Below are 19,201 nucleotides of genomic sequence, written 5' to 3' on the forward strand. Positions count from 1 at the left end.
CCCACATTTTGGGTAAAACGAAGCTTGTATAACCAATCCAACGTATGCATTGGCCAAAAATCGTGATTTGATAATGATCCGGATAATTGGGTTGTACGGATAACGAAATCCTTCGACGTTTTGCATCCCAAAACTCCAGATTCGACCGTGGCAGGATGGTATGATGGATTCCATGACATCAGTATGAGGAATGCGATGATGATGTTCATGCATGTGCCTAGTCTGGATACGAAGCCGAGGAAACCATCAAGCGCATCAAGAGCCACAAGGGCGTGCAGGCCGTGCTCATCGTCAACAACGACGGCGTGCCCATCTACTCGAGCACGAACGACGACGAGTTCGCCATCGACCACGCCGCGCTGCTGTCCCAACTGGCGGCCAAGGCGAAGAGCACCATTCGGACGCTGGACCCGAGCAACGACATGACGTTTCTGCGCATCCGATCCAAGAAGCACGAGATCATGATCGCGCCGGACAAAGAGTACGCGCTGATTGTGATCCAAAACCCGAACGCGGGCACGGACCACGAAGTCACCGACTTGGCGTGATAAGTACTTGCATACATAACCTGTGTTTATGAATTCCCGAGGATATTGCGCAGACTCGCGGCCTCGGGGTTGAACGTCGGGTTCTCGATGAACTGCAAGAACAAGTTTGAGATGCGCTTGCGCAGGCCTTCCACCGACTGCGCGGGTCGCCCGCGATTCAGCATGTCCGCTTCCCGATCGATGAGCTCCATAAGCTCCCTCGTCAATGCGCACTCGAACTCCTTCACGGTCCATTTCACATGCAGCAGCACTTCGAGACGCTCTTCCACGTTGCGCAACGGGAGTTTGAGCCCATGATACAGTTCGCTCAATTCTTTTGCGCGCACCTGAATGAATCATTTATTCGGTTAGGTTTAGATGAAAGCACACATTGGTTTTTACCGTAAACGGCGTGTCCACAGGCTTGATAATGCCGTCGCTCATCTGCCACTGCTTGGGCCGCGATAATACGTCCAGCATGGCTTCGATGCGAGCGTTGCGGTTCTTGGACGTCGCGGAGCTCTTCAGTCGATCGATGGTCTGCAACAGCTTGGTCTCCTTGGCCAGGATCGCCGCCATCGCGGCCGTTCTCTCCTTGTCCGTCATGCCAACCTCCTCGACCTTCCTCGTCTCATACAACCGCCACTGATCCAGTTCGTTGTAAAGAACTTCAAAATCGTGCTGTGAGTTCGGATGCATGCGACGGTCGATTTCCTTGCGCTGTTTCACGGCCAGCATCGCCTTGGTCTCCACAGCGAACCGCTCGTCGTTCGAGTACACCTCGAGCTTTTTCTGTCGGATTGAGTACACAAAGCATCGTGCGCGGTACCTAGGACAAACCATCCATTAGAATAAAAAACGGCGGACAACAAATAGGTCGTACGCCCGCCAATGACACTGCAAGAGCAAACACGAATCCATGCGCAGGCACTCGAGCTGCGCCGAATTGAAGTACGTTTTCGGCATCACTTCGCGGTCGCCTTTCGTATCCACCAACAAGTCGCATCGAGTCATTTGGGTGCCGTGTTCCCGCACCGTCTGCGCCGTTTTCGTCACGGTCTTGTGCGTTTGCGTTTCGCGATGGAATCGAGCAGGACCCCGGCGGAACTTTTGCTTGGTCACCACCGTCTGCGCGGACGCATGGTGAAACACTTGGTCTGTGATTTTGTGTCTGTATCCACCCAAGTATGATTTGTGGCCGGTAAACTTGAGTATGTGCACCGTGAACGTAGTCAGGGGTGCCCCGTTGTCTACACACAGGATGCGTTCGGGAATACAACAAGGGCGTGCATGAGGTTCTCTTCATACCCGATGCAACCGTGACTTCGATTTCAGACGGCATCACGTATTCGCTCGATCCAATTTTCTTAGCCACCACGGATGCGTTGAGGATCATTTCCTGTTCGCTGTTGAGAACCAAACCAGCATGGGACAGTGTAAAGTCGGCGGGATGGCATCCATTCGCCGCACATGCTACATGTAGAGTACATCTCATGTCGAATCACATGTCATGAAAAAATGTGTACCTTCGTCGAGCTCGGGAATGAGCAGGGTGTTCTGCGTGAGTTTGAGGTCCGAGATGACTTGCTCCTTGATCTGTTTCAGTGTCGAGTTTGCCGTCGCAGCAATGCGATGGCGGAACCCGTCGGGCTCCAGGACAAACACGACATAGAACTCCTTCTCCACCCGCGACTCCTCCGCCTCGTTGCCCATCGTCTGTTCTGCGAAACCGAAACGACCTCGTCGTTCGTCCGGATAGAAGGTCTGAACGCTCGTAACCGACGTCAGCAAAATGCATGTGTTCGGTCTGTTGGAATCGCATACTCCCCTCAAGTCTGATGCACTCATCATGTCCGTGATCCTGCAACTTGTCCGCATCGTTCCATGTTTGCGGCCGCGCCAATCCCTCCATCGACCCGTTCCACTTATGTCCTTCTTAGCAAATTTCGAAATGACAACAAATTGCGCGCGCAAAAAGCTTTATCCGGATATCCGTCACTTTTAAATTTTCTCCGTCAACTCCGGCAAGGCCTTGAACAAGTCTTCCACGAGACCGTAGTCGGCGACCTGGAAGATGGGAGCTTCCGCGTCCTTGTTGATCGCGACGATCGTCTTGCTGTCTTTCATGCCGGCCAAATGCTGGATGGCGCCGGAGATGCCCACTGCGATGTACAGCTCAGGCGCGACGACCTTGCCCGTCTGCCCGATTTGCAACTCGTTGGGCACGAACCCAGCGTCCACGGCAGCGCGGGAAGCCCCCACGGCGCCCTTCAGTTTGTCCGCCAACGTGTTCAAGAGGGCAAAGTTCTCCCCGCTCTTCAAGCCGCGACCGCCAGACACGACAACGCGCGCCGCCGTCAAGTCTGGTCGTTCAGACGAGGACGTTTCTTCGGACACGAAACGGGTCAAGTTCGCAGCAGGCGCAGTGGGGGCGGCACTCACGACACCCGATCCTCCAGTAACGGCAGCCTTTTCGAAGCCCGTGGGACGCACCGTGAGCAGCTTTACCGAGTCGGACGACGTGACGGTTGCGATGGCATTACCGGCGTAGAGAGGGCGCTGGAACGTGTTTTCGTCCACAACAGTCAACACATCAGTGAAGGGGGCAACATCCAAGGCAGCCCCCACGCGAGGAAAGAAGTTCTTGGAAATGTTGCTGGAAGGCGCAACGATGTGGGAAAAGTTGGAGCCCTTTTGGATTGTAACGACCAACGACGACAATTCTTCGGCGATGGCATGGTCGAACTGAGCGGCGTCCGCATGAAGCACCGACTTGACGCCTTGCACGGCGGCAGCTTCCTTCGCAATGTTGGCAGTGTTCGATCCAGAGACCAACACGGTGATGTCCCCGCCGATCTTGGACGCAGCCGTGATCGCACTCAAGGTGCCGCCAGTAAGGGCTTCTCCGTTGTGTTCAGCCACGACGAGGGTTGAAGCGAAGCGCGAGGACGCGCGGGAAAAGGAGCGCAAGGTGGTCTATACACATGTGAACTTTGACATCATCTTCATGACCTACTTGGAACATGATGCGCAGGATGCTGTGGCTGAAAATGGCGTTGTGCGGCGGAGTACCGCATTTCGGGTATCCGGATACTCGTACTTAATCGAAACATAGCATCACTTTCAAGTGTTGACGAAACCACCCTATAACGTACGCATCTACTATATCCGGATGGAATTCTGAAACTGCCACGGTGGACTTCGGCGAAGAGTTTCCACTCTTGGGAAGGTCATGACGTCCATCAAGGAAGTCACCATGGTCTTGTGTTGCAGCGTCCATTGTTAAAGAGGTCCGACACCACTTGTGAACGAGGAAGATGGCGTCAAAGCGGCGTGGATATCGTGCACGCACAGGCTGTTGTCTGCTTCGACGGTGTACTTGACGTGGACGTTGTCAAACACCAGCAGGTTCATCTTGCCCTGCATCTTTGTCGTTTGCATTTGGCTGCGCACGTCCACTGCCAGCACTTGCGCAATGGCTACGCATGGGGTTCAGATTGCTACCACCACCATGGCAACCAAAGTACCTGCCATCATCACGTCGGGCTCATGTTGGTAGTGGACCGAATGAGCTGCACAGCACTGGCGCATCGCGTCTTGCTTTCCTTCATCAAACCGCACCACGCTATTCTCATCATGCATCATCTGCCATGTACATGTATACTATCTATGGGTCGACCTCTGGGAATGCACGGTCTGTTGGATCCAGGTCGGCACCTTGCTATACGGTAAACTATCGTACACTATTCCATATTAAAAAAGGAATTTAGAAGGACATTCGTACTTACTGGGGACATAGGGCTTGAGATCCAGCACCGGCGTCCCTTCCACCAAATCCAATCCAGATACCCAAATCGACTTGGCTGCCATGTCCACCTGTTCGATCTTGGCCAAAGTGATGCCGATGGGGTTGGGGCGATGCGGCGTCCTCGTCGCGAAGATGCCCATGCGACGCTTCAACATGGGCGGCGAGATCTTGGCCTAATATAGTGTGGATGTACGATTGAATAGTGTGTGCACGTACGCGGAAGGTATGGCTGGTCTTAGACGACGGCCGTCGAAGCAGGCCGTCATGTGCTCGAGCGTTCTTGCCGTTCGTGTTGGCGTGAAACACGAACGTGATCCACACGTGACTAAAGTCGCTCAATCCGTCCAACGTGTCTGGAGAGATGTTGCGGTGGCAGAGGACGCGACCGCGGGTCAACGGAGCCAGCAGGCCCTGTCGTGGTGTGCCCAAACATTGCGCAAAGCAAGATTGGACCGTCGCGATCGGCTGCACGTAGTACCCCGCGGACACATCCAGCTTGGCCTCCAGGATAGCGCGCAGCTCCTACATGTTTGGGTTCCATTACGGGCATCAACACTCCAACACTTACCTTTTCAACGGCCGTTCGACCCACACGCTCCTCCATGCGGGCGGATTCCTTCTTCTCTAACGCGTCTTGACATGCTTGTAGCTGTTTCATCAACCGATACACATGCAAAGCGACTACTGCCGACGACACAGCCACCGACAGCCCAATTGCCACCACCACTGGCGCACGCATCATGTTGCAGTAGTGATGGGGAATATTCGGATAAATCCGATGTTATCCGGATAACAACCATGATACATCACTCCAAAAAATGCCATTCCCATTTTGGCCATGGTCGAGTCTTCAAGTTTGTCATTCCTTCGATCGCTCCAAGTGACCATGTCGGCCTATGCGATGCTGGCCCTCGTTTGCATCTGCAAGCCGCAGTTAGTTTCTGGGCAGCCCCCACCCTGAAACCTTCGATGTCGTCCGTGCCGCGGTGCGGGTGACGTGCTTCGCGGTCGTCTACGCCGCCCTCATGTGTGCGCTAGCGAGTTGCCGCAAGACATAGGCACTGCGCAACTCTCGCTGGACCATCGCTGCGATGTGGTGTGTCCTCACATCCCCACTTGAGCTAATACTCTCCTGGATATCCTAGCGCTCAATGTCCTATGGCGGTGGGTTCCTTTGCACAAGCACGCAGCGCCTCTTGCTCGACCTTTGATACCATGTGGCAGGTCTTCGCATCTCTAGCCAAGCTAAGAATCCTGTCTATTCTAGCGCAAAGGGTCAAATCGGTCTGGACACTGCACTGGCGATGGGTTTGCTTGTCATGGCGCTGGTGCTGTGGAACAGCTATGACTTCCAGTACTGCCACAAGTGCAGCTGTGGCCGCTTCGTGGCTGCGATGGCACTAATGATGGCCGCCGCCTTCTTCCACGCCATGTGCGCGGGGTTGACACTGCTGGATTTGACAGACAATCATCCTTGGCTCAAGACAACGGTGGAGTCCAAGTAGTGGATAAGTCTCCTCCAATCAAAGTGTTGTGTTTGCTTCAACTTGTCGTTCATTGGTTCCTTTCAAACAGTTACACCTTTGAAACGCTTGGTAACAGGTGTACTGTTGGCAAAAATCGTGGTAATGTAGTAGTTAGTATTATGTACTCCGAGTAGTAATGAGAGGTTACTAGTACGTGTTACAGTACGTTAACTACAGCTTAGTCGGAAGTGATCACTATTGCTTGGTAACTAACGTTCAACGTCCTGTTCCTTCACAACGGCCGAACCCCATCAATGAATCCCATGTTTCTACTACAGTAGGGTGTGCTTTATTTGTCATGACCAAGTCGTGCCTCGCGTTTGTCCGATTTCTGCAAAGCGCCGTGCTGCTGATGGCGATAGTGTCCCTCTTTGGCATCTTCAAGCCAGTGCCAACTGTTGGGAAGCCATCGCTAGTTCTCGGGTCCTCCTACGCCATCATTGCAGCCATGCTACTGACCAGCGGTGCGGCCATCTACAGCGGCGTCATGTGTGCGCTTGAGTATCGCTCTGCCAATATGAGGTATATCCCCACAACTCAAGTCGTGCTGACACTTGTGTGTTTGCCCTAGCATTAAGATGCAAATGATGGCGGACTGTGCACTGACGATGACGATGATCGCCCTGGCGTTGGTGTTCTTGACCAGCGACGACCTGTGGCGCTGCACTGAAAGCATCAATGTCCGCTGCGAGTGCATCTGGGCAGCGGTTATATTCTTCATTGTCAGCTTCTGTTTGTACTCAGCATCCGTAGGCGTGGGGGCTGAAAACCTGGACTAAACATCGCTCGATGTATTCCTCCAATCAAAGTGTCGTGTTTGCTTCAACTTGGTTCAACGATCACACGTTTGAAATGTCCATTGACAATGGACCAAATTGTCCGACAGACATTCCGAGCTTCCACTCTACATTATATAGATCAACCCTCACTTTGGCCTCGTGAACTACTATACGTATAGTAGAGCTAACTCGTAGCACTTTAGGGCAGATCACAGTCTCAAATCGAACCGGTTTCAAGCATTTCATAGGGGGTTTCATTGACAGATGAGCTCAAAATTTGGTTATCAAAGCATGGTTATCGAGTTGATTTGATCTCTGGGCCGAAAATGTGCTTGATGTAAAACTACTAGTTTGGTCAGGATACATCACCGTAGCACTCCCATCAAGTCATTCCCTATATAAAGTTGGTGTTTGATTGTTGTGAACCCATCAATTCCATCATCCTGAGGCACTTTCGTGGGTTTTGCCCAGTGCCGTTTTTGCCATGCGGAAGTTGTGGGTGTCGTTCCTCCGGTTGCTGCAAAGCGTCACGTCGCTGCTGGCAATGCTGTACCTCTGTGGCATCTTCCAGCCTGTGTCAGTTGCTAGCCAATCATTTCTTGAAACCTTTTACGCCATCATTGCAGCCGTGGTACTCTCCTGCGCCGCGGTCATCTACAGCAGCGTCATGTGTGTGCTAGAGATTCGCTCTGTCATATTGAGGTATGTCCTCCCAACTCGTGTCGAGCTCATGCTTCGGTCTACCCTAGCACGACGAGTCAAGTCACTGGGGACATTGCACTGGCGATCATGTTGTTTGTCGTGGCAGAGGTGCTCATACTCAGCGATGACCTGCTGCACTGCCGTGACCGCATCAACGTTAGTTGTGGCCATTTACGGACTTCCATTGCATTTATGATAATTGCCACGTCGTTGTACGTCATCTCTGCAGGTTTGGCGCTGCTGTGGGATTGGGAGCCTCGGTGGTAAACGTCGCTTACACATGGCTGCGGTTAAATTCCACCAGTCGATTGGCTTATTTACAAAGTTCACACCTTTGAAACGCCCGTGCTTCACTTCGGTATGCACGCGAATTACTGTTCCGGTGTGCGCCTGTAATTTTTGCTATTACTTCACAATAGATAAGGTGTTCCTATAATATATCAGAGGTTTTGTTATGTTTATGGGGGTATACGACCACTTATCCGGTCATATTTGGTTCGTCATTTCTATGATGGACAATATTTCACTCAAAATTTGTCGTTTGAAGAGCAATTTTAGACCTCACATCGTAGTAAAATACTCTGGAGTGTACTGGAATGCTGGTCGAAACCTACACAGTCGCCCAATAACGCACCGCAAGTGTTTATGTGGAAGCTATGATGTAGCTTGGTCAGAGTCCATCAGTGTGAATGTATACGAGCTTGGGGTTTGTTCTGTGGTTGGGATCGTTTCCTTGCGCCACGAACGGCCAATCCCTGCCCATCAATCACATCCCAAGATACTGTTCCGATTCAGTGCTGCTTTTGCCATGACCAAGTCGTGCGTGTCGTTCGTCCGGTTGCTGCAAAGCGTCGTGTCGGTGCTGGCCATGATGTCCCTCTGTGGCATGTTCAAGCCTCTGTTGATGGCTGACCAACACTTTCCCAGCCTTGAAACGTCCTACGCCGTCAACGCCTCAGTGCTGCTGACCTGCTGCGCGGCCATCTACAGCGGCGTCATGTGCGTGCTTGTGTCTCGCTCGGTTGCCAAAATGAGGTATGCCCCCCTACCGGTAATCGTGCTCATGTTTCTACCTGCTCTACTAGCGCTTCGAGTCAAATGACATCGGACATTGCACTGGCGATCATGCTGCTTGTCCTTGCGCTGGTGCTCACAGACAGCGACGAGCTGCAGCACTGCCACGATACCATCAACGTCCGATGTGATCGCTTCGTGTCTGCGGTTGCATTCATGTTGGTCGCCACCTTGTTGTACGCCCTCTCCACGGGATTGGCGCTGCTGGATCTGACAGACGATCTCCCTTCGGTGCCCGTGACTCCACTCAAGGACGTTCGCATTCAGCTCAACACAACGGCGGTGGTGTAAAAACCAGAGACATGTCATTTTGTCGAATTAATTCCTCCAATCACAGTGTTGTATTCGCTTGAACTGGTCGTTGATTGGTTCCTTTCCAACGGACACATCTTGAAACGGCCGTTGATACACATTATTGCATGCGTGCATGTTTGCTGCATTTGCCAAAATGACGCGAGCCCTGCTAGAACGCATCGTCGTCGCGCACTACCGCCAGTTCCACGTCGGCCTCCGCGGCCTCCAAACCATGCTGATGTTCGTCGCGTTCATCACGGCCACCGCCTTGACGGGGCTCAGTTCCGGGGACTATGCGTTGGTCCTGAGCTACACCCTCTTGATCTTCGGCTTCGTGTGGACGTACGTTGCCGTGAAGAAGGGCGGGAATGGAGGCTTGTTGCCTCACGGCACTCAGGTCACGTTGGATTGGGTCATCCTCATCGCGCTGCTTGTCGCTGCAATCGTGCTGTCCGCCAGCAAGTGGGGCCGCCTCTGCGACCTCGCGGTCAACTGCAGCGCATACCAAGCGTGTATCACGGTGCTGTACATTGGCGTGGTGGTGCAGATTTTCATGCTGCTCGTCTTGCACTTCGGCCGCTCCATGGAGGGCACCGAGTACGCGACCGACCCCTCCACTGTCCAAACCCCCCGCACGGACTACCAGCACACCGCCGATGCCGCGACGTGAGTAGGTGGACTATCCCGACTGTAGTTAACATGAATGCATACTAGTACACGTATCACACATGTGCTTTAGCGGAATAATGGTAACGTATAAAAAAACCAATTTAAGATAACTTTTTTGGAGGCGTCGGAGTAGAATGGACATAACTTTTGAGTCCGTTACTATATTTGAGTTTTGAATAGTGATTCCAATAGACAGGACGCACCTCTTTGACTTCATAATCGAACTACCGTATCAGTTTAGGCGATGAACGTCACAGGTAAATTTGTTATAATACTTTCTAAGCATTTGTACTCACATTTTGATAACCAATTTGGATAACTTTTTTATCTTAAAGTATGTATGTGCTGAGCATTGAAATTCTGTGTTTAGGGTAAGCGGTTACAACAGGTTACATATAATTTATACAAGGGTACTGTTTTATAGAGTTAGATTTCTGTTGTGGATGGATGTCCACCGAGTTTAACACTCGACAAAACCTCAGATCCAACCCAATATGGCCCGTGTCGACTAGGGTACTTCGAACCCAATCTTGAATGACTATTTCCAACGGCTTCTACGCGTTTTTGCATTTCATTCACGTGACGGAATGGCCAGCATTATATGATAGAGGTTTTGACTCGAACAAATAACGAGGTGTGATTGGGCAATACAAAGTTATCCTAAATTGGTTAAGTTATCTTAAATTGGTTTTTTATGTTACAACCATGATCCATTCCGCTCCCATTCCGTTCCGACAAGCAATGTGATATTCCCGTTCCATTTATCTTGTAGGGGCCGCCAGTGTTGCCGCGCTAGTTATGAAACATGATGGACTTACAGAAAGCAACGCTTCCACTAACTTTACCGGTACTGTATTGCGACTACGTAAGAGTACCGGTACACTTACTTTCCCATTAGATGATGCATACTTGGCCCCTACATGAAATGTCTCGGAATGCTTCCGCATCCATGTCACATGTTGTGGCACCGAAGTGAGTGCTGAAACGACTGGACTGCTTTGCCAAGGCCTTGGGTTGCACAATGCCAATACAACTCGTTATGGAGGTTGAATACCATAGAAACTCATACCAAGTTTTGGACGTTTTAGCAATAGACATTAGTTAATTAAACAGCGCTGTGTTCGGGGTCCTTGACGACGGGGGCTTCACCGACGGGGGTGGTGGCCTTGAGGTAGTTGTCGGCAGGGGTGTCGACAAACGCAACAGGTTCCGAGTTGTTGTTGGCGTTCTTTTCCAACACCTGCAACGCGACGACACCGGCTTGGAAGAGGGTGGCGATGAAGAGGAAGATCACCGCCGCGATGCCGGAACCGGGCAATCCCCAGCGGAAGGCGGCCAGGGCAATGCCACCGGCCAACAACAGGATGGAGAGGACACCATCGATGATCAACTGGGTCTGGGGCAAGATGGACACAGTCTTTTGGACCGTGACGAAGATGAAGTGCAGGAGCACGTACGACAACGTGATGAAGCTGATGAGGAATGCGTAGTCGCCTTGGCTGATGCCGGTCACGCCGGTGCTCGTGAAGAACGCGATGAGCGACGACACAAGCACGCCGCCGCGTGCAAGGACGACCTTGTTCGAGAAGTGCTGGGTGATCGTGTTGAGGTCTGGCATGGTTGCTTGAGGGGTCCCGAGAATATTTGGAAATGAGGAATCTTCGAGGTAAAGAATCGTGTCGTTGACGTCAGAGTATACAAACTTCAAGTTAAAATGATTAAAAATCGTCCTCATTCGAACATGAAAGATCACAGTTTCAGTGAATCTTGAAACACGCACCAACTGAAATGGGTTTTATAGGGTAAAGTCCAACGGAGAATTTTGAACGGTCGTCGAATGATTGAACTGCGTGCACCTGTTAGTCAGATATCGACGCTGCTTATTGAGCTAACTTCGTGACAATGACGACGAAGGAATTGTGGGTACAGTAACTTACCATAAGTCACTTGACGGGTCTGCTCACTTCGCTATGGCTGCTAGTGCGTTAAACTCCAAGTCTTGAGGTAAACTTCTTGCCATCCAAAAAACGTTCGACTTTTTCTCTGAAATGGAGAAGAACCTTCGTACAGTGTACCGTATAGTTAGTGTAAGATATAGATGGCTTTGCATCATTCGATATCCCCACATCGGTCAGCAATGATACTGAAACAACGGAAGGATATAGCACGACAACATACTAGTATGAACGCTATGTATTGATTACTAGTACGAGGAGAAGCGTGTGGCAGAACAACAGCAGCACGCACTTATGGAGCCGCCAACCAACAACGCCACTTGCACCATCCATGTGGCAAGTGGACATAAAACGTGCGTTTATTCGATTTGGTGCGTGAATGATGGTATTTTGTTGAAGTTCAACGATTGAGTACTTTGGTATAGGTAGCCATAGAAGAAAAGCGCTCGATGGATGGAGCTCCTTGTGAGTGGAAAGATTGGCGTAAAAAAATATCTCCAATATTTACAGCAAGAACGCTTTACGTTGTCTCATGTCGCTGGTGTCAATATTTAGCACTACATATATCGCCTTCAGTCCAAGGTGTCGTTCTTTAGTCATGTGCGACAGGCGCAGATGTACTGACTACTTGTCCCACGCTTTAAAACAACAAAACAATAGCCGAATAAGCCTGAATTCAACGAATCAAATGCCACAGATTCAGAAATCGGTCGTCTTTTCGTGAAAAACCCAATCCGAACACTGACGATAAATCGACGGCAGGTGTGATTGGCTGCCTCGAGAAAAAGAATTCAGTACGATTAGTACTGTAATAGTAACGTTAGGATGTAAAAGATTGCTCGATACTATCAGAAACACAATTCAACTCGCAAATTATTTAATTACATATAAACTCTAACGTTAGTGAAATAAAACGCTAGTAATAAGGAGAATGGATTCTCCAGCTCGTACTAGTACAGATTATACTAGTACTATTAAAATAGTATTATTCGTGGACTTGAAATAAAGCCATGTTGCAGTTCATTGAGCTAACGTACGTAGGACACTTGACAACACCATCTGCAACCCGTTTTGTCACATGACTCAAGTGTCCATCGTTGCACTCCACTCAAAGCCCAAGTCGTTGAGCGCGTCAACGTGTCCTTTCGGCATGGCGCCCTTCTTACCCCGCCGTAACCTTTGACTCTGCCGCAACTTGTTGACGACACACCCGAGCTTGAGTTCGTCCCCTGTCCAAAGCACGTCGGCGTGAGGCAGGGTGAACTTCTGCGGCACTCTCACATGGCCGTACGCAGCCTTGAACGCTGTGAGGGCTGCCAACTTGAGTTCAAACGAGATCGACTGCCGCGGGCCTTGCCACTCAAAGCCCACTGCGTCCAGCGCCTGACGTTTGGCCTCGTGTAACGTGTTCTTGGCAATGCGAAGGTTGTGCACTCGACACCCAAGTCGAAGCCCCCACGCACCTGCCGGCCATCGCTCGTCATTCACTGGCACCTCGAACGCTTGGGCGACCTGCAAGTTCCCATGCAAGCGCTTGTATGTTTCCAGGGTCGCGACGATCACGTCCCAAGGGACCCGAGAGGTGGTCGAGCTTAGGGGTGTTGCAAGTGTTCTTCTCCGCATTGTGCGTATCCTATGTGTCTTTGCCTGGTCGGTGCGTGGACTGACTAGCTGTCGACGGTGAAGGCTGAGTGATCGCATGGAGGTCGTGAGTGTGCGGTCGGGGGTCGCAGCGGCATCGTCGGCGGCGTCACTGGCGTGGAGGAGGAAGCCCAGGTTGTGCTTGGAATACGCCATGCTGTGTGAATTCGTGTATGGCTGGAATTGAATAGTCGTCATATATATGTACTGTCGAGATTGAACCATTTCCCTGGGGGTTGTCTGATTCGACCAACCACGTCTCTCATTGTATCTTTAGATTTGTATGCTGTCCGCGACCCATACCGGTAGAAATCGAGCCTCTCATTTCAAAACTGGTACGTTTTCATTGTATTATTTACTAGTTATTAACGTTAATACTATTTACTATACGTATAATAGTATTAATACATTCATCTTGTCTTCTACTAGTATACAAGATGAATGTACTCGCTGGAGTACATTATCATCAAAGGTCGACCGTGAGCGGTCATCTACACTGGAAAGAGGAATACATAACAATGGAGTTACTGTGTACTTACATGAATCGCCTTCATGCATTGTCAGCAACTACAGTAACGTTACTGCAAGTACCTCGAAAGCAATCTCCTCCACGACGAGCGGCCATGATCAACCCCACCCGTACCTACGAAGAAGGTCTCGAATCCACAGATCCGGACTGAAGTACTAGATAAGGTAATTCTAATTCCACTTAGCCCAAGTGAAATCGTCGACCAAAACATAATTTTCCAGGGCCTCCCCGGCTTCGTCCTACTGTATACCCCGACCACGTGTGGTGCTTTGTCCCAGGATTTGTTACTTCCTGTTAGTACTACAACCTTTGTTCGGAAATATTTGCATGATTCAGAATATATGGAAAACGAAGGTGTGAACAAATTAGAATGCTATAGAACAAAGTAGTTATATCGGATTGTAGAGTTCAATCAGGTGAACACCATCAAACGAATTCGCCCCAAAATTGAACCTTTCATGACATGGGGTCATTATTGGTTCTATATGATTGGTCTACATTGGTTTTTGCTCCTTTTCATTGCTCTATTTAAGCATTTGACAGTCAGGTAAAACGAAATACAATGTGCTATTTTGAATAATTCAAGTATTCTAACCGAAATGTTGCAGCACGTCATGCACGAAAATCGGCCATGTACGTAGACGCTTTCTTGGCGGCGATCGCGCCGGGTTTACAGAATACGACGCGTTCCGCTACAAGCGTAGTGCGCGATTATAGCGTGATCATAGACGACGATGTACAAGTATCTACATATCAAATAACTTTACTGGAGGGCAAGATATCCACTTCACCATTCAAGGTCCATTCGTTGGTGCAGCGACTTCGTAGCGGGTTTTGTCGAACACATAGAGTTGTGCAAGGAGAGATACAAGTAACTTGGTACCTACTTCTACAAGGGTGAGATACAAGTAACTGCGTGTGCTAAGTTTACGTAGCTTTTGTCAGTTGCATACACATCAGTTGTTGACTCAGCGAGTGCGGAGCCCATTCTGCGCCGCCGGAATATAATTCATCTCCCACGAAGATGAATACGGTCTTAACTGGTTAAATAGTTGGCGAAGACACACCATGCGATGGACAACTTGATCACATGTAGTCACGGTTGCGACGTTTCTTCCATCACTGTCTGTACTCGGAGATTAGATTACACCCCGAAACATTAGATTACACCCCGAAACCCCGGAAACCCCAAACTCCGAGTACATGAACGCAAAGTATTTCTGAAAAGTAGAATATCAGTCAATCCCTCCAAGAAACCATGATATGATGGTTTGCAGTATCCGGATTCTTGCACAAGAATCCGGTTTTTATTTTTGTCAATCGAACACAAAAAATCAGATTCCAGAGTCTGAATCCACGAAATAACCGGATTCTTCGTGAGTTAAACTATTTTATCGAGTACATCTGATGTGTGGATTGGAGACTTTTTAAGCAGCTGTCCTCCTCGGTGATGCGGGAACAGGACACAAACACATCACTATGAAGAAATAAGGGCCCTTGACTCCTTCGAATCATGGAGTGCCATTGTCGAGGGGATATATTTGCAACTTTATTCAAGTTGTCACGTGCGAGTCAACCAGGAACTGAACCTACCTACAGTATGTAGTCCCCCACAATACCGAACCCACGTAAAGTCGATATCCTTTCCAAATGTATAAAATTCCAATAGACTCATATATCCGTTTATAGAGTTTTTTTCAAAATTTGAAATAGCCCACAACACATGATAAACAAGTATTTGGTACTCAAATCATGCCGTCGCCACACCCGTCGAGGGTACGGCTGACGAACAAAAATCAACGTTGCTCGAGCAACATGAGTCCAATCCAACGCTACGAGGCCTCCGCCTGCGCCAATGGGCGCTCGCGGCTTTCCAGCTGCCCAAACTACCTGCCAAGTCAACTATGTCGGGGTGGCTTACCGCATACTGCATACAGGAATACTTGACGAAGTAGTATACGAATTGACTAATAGTTTTAATAACTTGTAATGTGATGGGTTTTGTCTTCTGGAGTTTGCCAGGGTATCAACCCCCGCCAGGGTATCAACCCCCGCCAGGGTATCAACCCTCTCCTGAATTCGAATATGTTATCCATTTTCCAATCAGGGCACTTTCGTTGTCGTGGTTTGACAAAACATATGGATTATTCTGACCAATCAGAGACTTGGTACCCAAGCAAATATCCTGTAGCATTTTATACCTCTTAGTCCTGTGATACCTCTAATATCGGATTGCGATCTAAGGTTCGCTATTGTGGGGGACTACTGTATCACTTCCACGGAAACAAACGACCTGTGCATGCGCGCGACCTTTTTCATATTATTATTCTCTTGAACATTTTTATTTTGATATTTGTATTAAGTATGTGTATTTGTTGTATTCATCTCCATAATTATTTACGTTTTGCACAAACGATTTATTTATATATCCTGCAGATTGTGTATGTGAACATGCAGGAAAGGCGCGATGCAGGTCAGCGATTTCTCAATGCATACTGCACAACGGGTCACGAAACTCTCCATTCCTCATAACAACAACCAGTACTATCAAGAACACCTTATTGCATGTCTCCTGAATCAACAGCTGTAGAGAAAGACAACTTCGAAATTGGCAAATTCGTCATATTTCAAGAACAAGCGTGTACATGCGGGTAAGATGCCTCATGCCAGAGAGAGCTGTGTATGCGCAGACCATGCTGCATAGGCTGAGCTAGTAATGGTATGTCTATCTAGTAGTAGTAGTAGTATTGCTGTAAGTATTACACAGCTCGAGAAAAGCGGATCAAAGTTCGTCCATGTTCGATTTATGCGCATGTCGACATGTCCGAGTATGACGAAACATGCACATGTGCAATAAAAATATATCATCCGCAAACGTAATGAAATATCCGGAACTGGTGAGTTTTCTGTCAATTTGAAACGGCGCTGAATGCAAGGCATCGCACATGCAGTGAACGATATAAAATATGTCAGTACAGCAGCCAATGTCCAACAAGTTGGATGACTGCAAAGAAACTCCAGACTTTGCTTTCGTCAACCAAGAATGCCTCGATTTTGGCCTTCCATAACTTCGTGTTATGATGAGTTTTCGCATCTCCCCGTACTAGACCGTAAAATGCCGTGTTACAGTTCCTATATTTTGATTTTCGTCAACCCCAGCTCGACAAGGTCGTTATACTGTACGTAGGTATATGGACTCACCATGGACAATGCGGTTGAGAATGACGACTGTTCTAAGCAATAGGTTGATGGAAGTAAGGAAAATCTATGAGACAATGGGATATGATTTTTGAAATGTTATTAATACCAGACTCACCCTTAATAATATATGTACGTACACACACAAACAGGGTTGACTGTATTTAATTATTTAATCCAATTAAAATTTCTTTAGATGAGTCCACCGCTGTCGTCCCTGGCAATCTTCGGGTGCATGTCGGTTTGCACCGACCCAAAGTTCCCGCGAGGCTTAAGGTCCAACGTGTTGTCGTTGTATGGCAAAGATCGAGGCGACGAGTACGCGCCAAAGTTGCCTCGCGGTTTCAGTTCGATCGTGTTATCGTAGTTGGGCGCAGCAGCAGTTGGTTCCGGCGACAGAATAATGCTGGGACCGTAGTTCCCTCGCGGCACCAGGTTCTCGTGCGCGTCGGGATTGAACACTTCCTGGGTGAGCATGCTGTGCACGAAGGACACCAAGTACACGACGGCAGACACGTACAAGCACCCGATGGTGCCGCGGAGGTTGGTGCAGTTTTGCAGCGTCGACGGCAACTTGCACCCGCCGTTGCTGCCGACTGTGACGCCACAAGTGGCCAGACACACGGCCAAGACCGCGTCCGCAATACGCTCTAGCAGCACGTCGTGGCTCCAGTAGTCCATGGCTAGGACGAGGATGCAGTACAACAACGAGTACACAAACCCGACGGCAGACACCATCACCGCAAAGAAGTGGGGAAGTTGAGCAAACCGCCAGTCGCTCCCATCTTCCTTGATGGACACGTCGCGGTACGAGATTAGCATGAAGACGGTTGTCATGCCAGTCATGAGCACTTGGGTCGACCTCAGGGCAGTGACGATCATGGAGTTCCACGCAACCTTCTTCATCCCGCCACCGCGAATGGTGGGGAATGACGGCATCTCCGTTGGATATTGCAAGTGTTGCCTGCACGCAATGGCTCACCGTGAGCCAATCACAGACCGCCGCAAAAATTCACAATCGAACGTACCGATCTCCATGTAACTTTACTTACTATTAATAGTACAAGTATACCGGTATATATTGTACGTCCTGTGCACCATTTTTCCTTTAAGTTGAGTTCAGGTTTTTTCCGGTATATTTTGTCCGACGCCCAACGGATCGTTACTATACTGCCGTACAAACTGTTCGTCCACGCAGGTGTTGTGAACCTTCGAGTTACTATGCAGTAAGTACTTATGCCAAGTCATCGGGTACAGTGCATGGTGTGTATACACTTTAGGCTGCAAAATCGGCCAGATTTACGAATTAGCCAATATGTAAAAATGGGTAATTTTGTCCAACATGAAGTTGACGGAAAGTCAGCAATCAATTTCCTAACAGTAATAACCAGAAATATTTCAATATTCAGCCCCAAAACCCCATTGTGGGGCCGAATTCAACAAATCTGATCAAAATTGAAACATGCCTTGCTTGAAGAGTTTTAGTGTGCGTCTGGTAACCGGAAATATTGCAATATTCAGCCCCAAAACCCCATTTTGGGGCCGAATTCAACAAATCTGATCAAAATTGAAACATGTCTTGTTCGACGAGTTTTAACCCAAATCCAATAATTCCAAGTGGGATTTACTCGTTGAAGAGGTTCAAAACGCCATATTACAAAATAGACCTTTTACCTCCATTTTGAAAATGGTTACGCACCCTAATCCCATTTTGCGAGAAAATCGAATATTATTTTTGAAATTTTACCAGACGCACCCTTAACCAAAATGCCATTTTCAAAATGGAGGTTAAACGTCCATGTTGTAATGTGGCGTTTTGATCTTCAAAGAGTAAATCCCACGTGGAATATTGTTGGATTTGGGTTAAATCCCTTCAAGCAAGACAGTTCAATTTTGATCATCAGATTTGTTGAATTCGGCCCCAAAATGGCGTTTTGGGTCTGAATATTGCAATATTTCATGTTGCCAGACAGGCCAAAACAGGGCGACTTGTTTTCCGTTCGACTCTTGATCTATTAATAGTACAGTCAAAGAATGCTGTATACTAGTAGTTACTATAAATACATACTGGAACGTTATCTCTGACGCTGCATGTCTCGGACATTTTGGAAGTCTGCATATATATATAGTACATTGCAACATGGGAGCTACTTATGACTCGGACGAATGTCGCGTGCATTATTGTATGCTGCGGTACAATCGCCGTACTCGAGTAAGCCTTACGAAAATGGCATTATTATTGGTGTGTGACGCTGTCCATAGTATAACATTATGAAGACTTTCAATCGTACTACACACAGCTGGTAAACACAAAGTCTGAGAGGTCGATCTTCATATGAAGACATAAATGTCCTTGGCTCTGAGATTCCGTGAGTTCTATCGTCCGTCTTCTTCAACGACATCGATCACTGAGCAACGTTCGCACGAGTGTAGTAATTTCAATGAGGTTTTTATGGGTCACTTAACCCCCTCCACCTAGGTACATTCGAAAACTCAATA

At 48.8% G+C, this 19,201-nt stretch overlaps 12 protein-coding genes across 16 annotated transcripts; 6 read left to right on the forward strand and 6 right to left on the reverse strand.

Moving 5' to 3' along the window:
- The first annotated feature begins 135 nt into the window (after positions 1-135).
- On the forward strand, positions 136-652 carry H257_14049 (hypothetical protein). The gene is made up of 2 exons (XM_009841772.1): positions 136-158; positions 222-652. Exons 1-2 carry the CDS (start codon positions 156-158, stop codon positions 546-548), a joined length of 330 nt encoding a protein of 109 aa, XP_009840074.1. The 5' UTR covers positions 136-155; the 3' UTR covers positions 549-652.
- Positions 143-2,261, reverse strand: H257_14050 (hypothetical protein). Its single transcript, XM_009841773.1, has 5 exons — positions 2,054-2,261; positions 1,836-2,000; positions 1,411-1,777; positions 930-1,356; positions 143-874 (listed from the first exon to the last, which is right to left on the reverse strand). The coding sequence occupies exons 1-5, from the start codon at positions 2,238-2,240 to the stop codon at positions 575-577; spliced, it is 1,446 nt and encodes a 481-aa protein (XP_009840075.1). The 5' UTR covers positions 2,241-2,261; the 3' UTR covers positions 143-574.
- Positions 2,262-2,438: 177 nt separating this feature from the next.
- Positions 2,439-3,584, reverse strand: H257_14051 (hypothetical protein). Its single transcript, XM_009841774.1, has 2 exons — positions 3,544-3,584; positions 2,439-3,503 (listed from the first exon to the last, which is right to left on the reverse strand). Exons 1-2 carry the CDS (start codon positions 3,550-3,552, stop codon positions 2,529-2,531), a joined length of 984 nt encoding a protein of 327 aa, XP_009840076.1. The 5' UTR covers positions 3,553-3,584; the 3' UTR covers positions 2,439-2,528.
- A 47-nt stretch (positions 3,585-3,631) lies between these two features.
- On the reverse strand, positions 3,632-5,316 carry H257_14052 (hypothetical protein). Of its 4 annotated transcripts, XM_009841775.1 has the most exons (6): positions 4,904-5,316; positions 4,552-4,857; positions 4,316-4,508; positions 4,207-4,270; positions 4,055-4,152; positions 3,632-4,006 (listed from the first exon to the last, which is right to left on the reverse strand). In XM_009841775.1, the coding sequence occupies exons 1-6, from the start codon at positions 5,075-5,077 to the stop codon at positions 3,810-3,812; spliced, it is 1,032 nt and encodes a 343-aa protein (XP_009840077.1). In that variant the 5' UTR covers positions 5,078-5,316; the 3' UTR covers positions 3,632-3,809. The 4 variants fall into 4 exon arrangements, with proteins under 4 accessions (XP_009840077.1, XP_009840078.1, XP_009840080.1 ...); XM_009841776.1 differs by having other exon boundaries at positions 3,632-4,152; XM_009841778.1 differs by having other exon boundaries at positions 4,055-4,270.
- Positions 5,173-5,877, forward strand: H257_14053 (hypothetical protein). The gene is made up of 3 exons (XM_009841779.1): positions 5,173-5,431; positions 5,481-5,555; positions 5,603-5,877. The coding sequence occupies exons 1-3, from the start codon at positions 5,427-5,429 to the stop codon at positions 5,838-5,840; spliced, it is 318 nt and encodes a 105-aa protein (XP_009840081.1). The 5' UTR covers positions 5,173-5,426; the 3' UTR covers positions 5,841-5,877.
- Positions 5,878-6,159: 282 nt separating this feature from the next.
- Positions 6,160-6,640, forward strand: H257_14054 (hypothetical protein; the record flags this gene model as incomplete). The annotated part of the gene is made up of 2 exons (XM_009841780.1): positions 6,160-6,383; positions 6,433-6,640. 2 exons carry the CDS (start codon positions 6,160-6,162, stop codon positions 6,638-6,640), a joined length of 432 nt encoding a protein of 143 aa, XP_009840082.1.
- Positions 6,641-7,124: 484 nt separating this feature from the next.
- On the forward strand, positions 7,125-7,609 carry H257_14055 (hypothetical protein; the record flags this gene model as incomplete). Its single annotated transcript, XM_009841781.1, has 2 exons — positions 7,125-7,342; positions 7,390-7,609. 2 exons carry the CDS (start codon positions 7,125-7,127, stop codon positions 7,607-7,609), a joined length of 438 nt encoding a protein of 145 aa, XP_009840083.1.
- Positions 7,610-8,150: 541 nt separating this feature from the next.
- On the forward strand, positions 8,151-8,707 carry H257_14056 (hypothetical protein; the record flags this gene model as incomplete). The annotated part of the gene is made up of 2 exons (XM_009841782.1): positions 8,151-8,377; positions 8,428-8,707. The coding sequence occupies 2 exons, from the start codon at positions 8,151-8,153 to the stop codon at positions 8,705-8,707; spliced, it is 507 nt and encodes a 168-aa protein (XP_009840084.1).
- A 142-nt stretch (positions 8,708-8,849) lies between these two features.
- H257_14057 (hypothetical protein) lies at positions 8,850-9,485 on the forward strand. Its single transcript, XM_009841783.1, has one exon. The coding sequence runs from the start codon at positions 8,865-8,867 to the stop codon at positions 9,378-9,380; it is 516 nt and encodes a 171-aa protein (XP_009840085.1). The 5' UTR covers positions 8,850-8,864; the 3' UTR covers positions 9,381-9,485.
- A 534-nt stretch (positions 9,486-10,019) lies between these two features.
- On the reverse strand, positions 10,020-11,105 carry H257_14058. 2 transcript variants are annotated; one of them, XM_009841785.1, is made up of 2 exons: positions 10,300-11,105; positions 10,020-10,240 (listed from the first exon to the last, which is right to left on the reverse strand). In XM_009841785.1, exon 1 carries the CDS (start codon positions 10,995-10,997, stop codon positions 10,485-10,487), a length of 513 nt encoding a protein of 170 aa, XP_009840087.1. In that variant the 5' UTR covers positions 10,998-11,105; the 3' UTR covers positions 10,020-10,240; positions 10,300-10,484. The 2 variants fall into 2 exon arrangements, with proteins under 2 accessions (XP_009840087.1, XP_009840086.1); XM_009841784.1 differs by having other exon boundaries at positions 10,020-11,105.
- Positions 11,106-12,277: 1,172 nt separating this feature from the next.
- Positions 12,278-13,225, reverse strand: H257_14059 (hypothetical protein). The gene has a single exon (XM_009841786.1). It carries the CDS (start codon positions 13,198-13,200, stop codon positions 12,418-12,420), a length of 783 nt encoding a protein of 260 aa, XP_009840088.1. The 5' UTR covers positions 13,201-13,225; the 3' UTR covers positions 12,278-12,417.
- A 3,614-nt stretch (positions 13,226-16,839) lies between these two features.
- H257_14060 (hypothetical protein) lies at positions 16,840-17,700 on the reverse strand. The gene has a single exon (XM_009841787.1). It carries the CDS (start codon positions 17,639-17,641, stop codon positions 16,895-16,897), a length of 747 nt encoding a protein of 248 aa, XP_009840089.1. The 5' UTR covers positions 17,642-17,700; the 3' UTR covers positions 16,840-16,894.
- Positions 17,701-19,201: the final 1,501 nt, after the last annotated feature.

The sequence above is a fragment of the Aphanomyces astaci genome, assembly GCF_000520075.1.
Source record: "Aphanomyces astaci strain APO3 unplaced genomic scaffold supercont1.53, whole genome shotgun sequence".
NCBI classification, from domain to species: Eukaryota; Oomycota; class Saprolegniomycetes; order Saprolegniales; family Verrucalvaceae; genus Aphanomyces; species Aphanomyces astaci.

Bases quoted from the DNA above. Each gene is read 5' to 3' on its own strand.
- H257_14060 (XM_009841787.1), bottom strand. From the start codon at position 17,641: ATGCCGTCATTCCCCACCATTCGCGGTGGCGGGATGAAGAAGGTTGCG.
- H257_14052 (XM_009841775.1), bottom strand. From the start codon at position 5,077: ATGATGCGTGCGCCAGTGGTGGTGGCAATTGGGCTGTCGGTGGCTGTG. The intron at 4,271-4,315 runs GTAAGTACGAAT...AATATGGAATAG, and splicing joins TCTCAAGCCCTATGTCCCCA to TGTACGATAGTTTACCGTAT. The intron at 4,153-4,206 runs GTCGACCCATAG...TGATGAGAATAG, and splicing joins CAGACCGTGCATTCCCAGAG to CGTGGTGCGGTTTGATGAAG.
- H257_14053 (XM_009841779.1), top strand. The intron at 5,556-5,602 runs GCAGGTCTTCGC...TGTCTATTCTAG, and splicing joins TCGACCTTTGATACCATGTG to CGCAAAGGGTCAAATCGGTC.
- H257_14057 (XM_009841783.1), top strand. From the start codon at position 8,865: ATGACGCGAGCCCTGCTAGAACGCATCGTCGTCGCGCACTACCGCCAG.
- H257_14050 (XM_009841773.1), bottom strand. From the start codon at position 2,240: ATGGGCAACGAGGCGGAGGAGTCGCGGGTGGAGAAGGAGTTCTATGTC. The intron at 2,001-2,053 runs GTACACATTTTT...CTCTACATGTAG, and splicing joins CATTCCCGAGCTCGACGAAG to CATGTGCGGCGAATGGATGC. The intron at 1,778-1,835 runs GTATGAAGAGAA...TCCTGTGTGTAG, and splicing joins CGAAGTCACGGTTGCATCGG to ACAACGGGGCACCCCTGACT.
- H257_14058 (XM_009841785.1), bottom strand. From the start codon at position 10,997: ATGCCAGACCTCAACACGATCACCCAGCACTTCTCGAACAAGGTCGTC.
- H257_14059 (XM_009841786.1), bottom strand. From the start codon at position 13,200: ATGGTTCAATCTCGACAGTACATATATATGACGACTATTCAATTCCAG.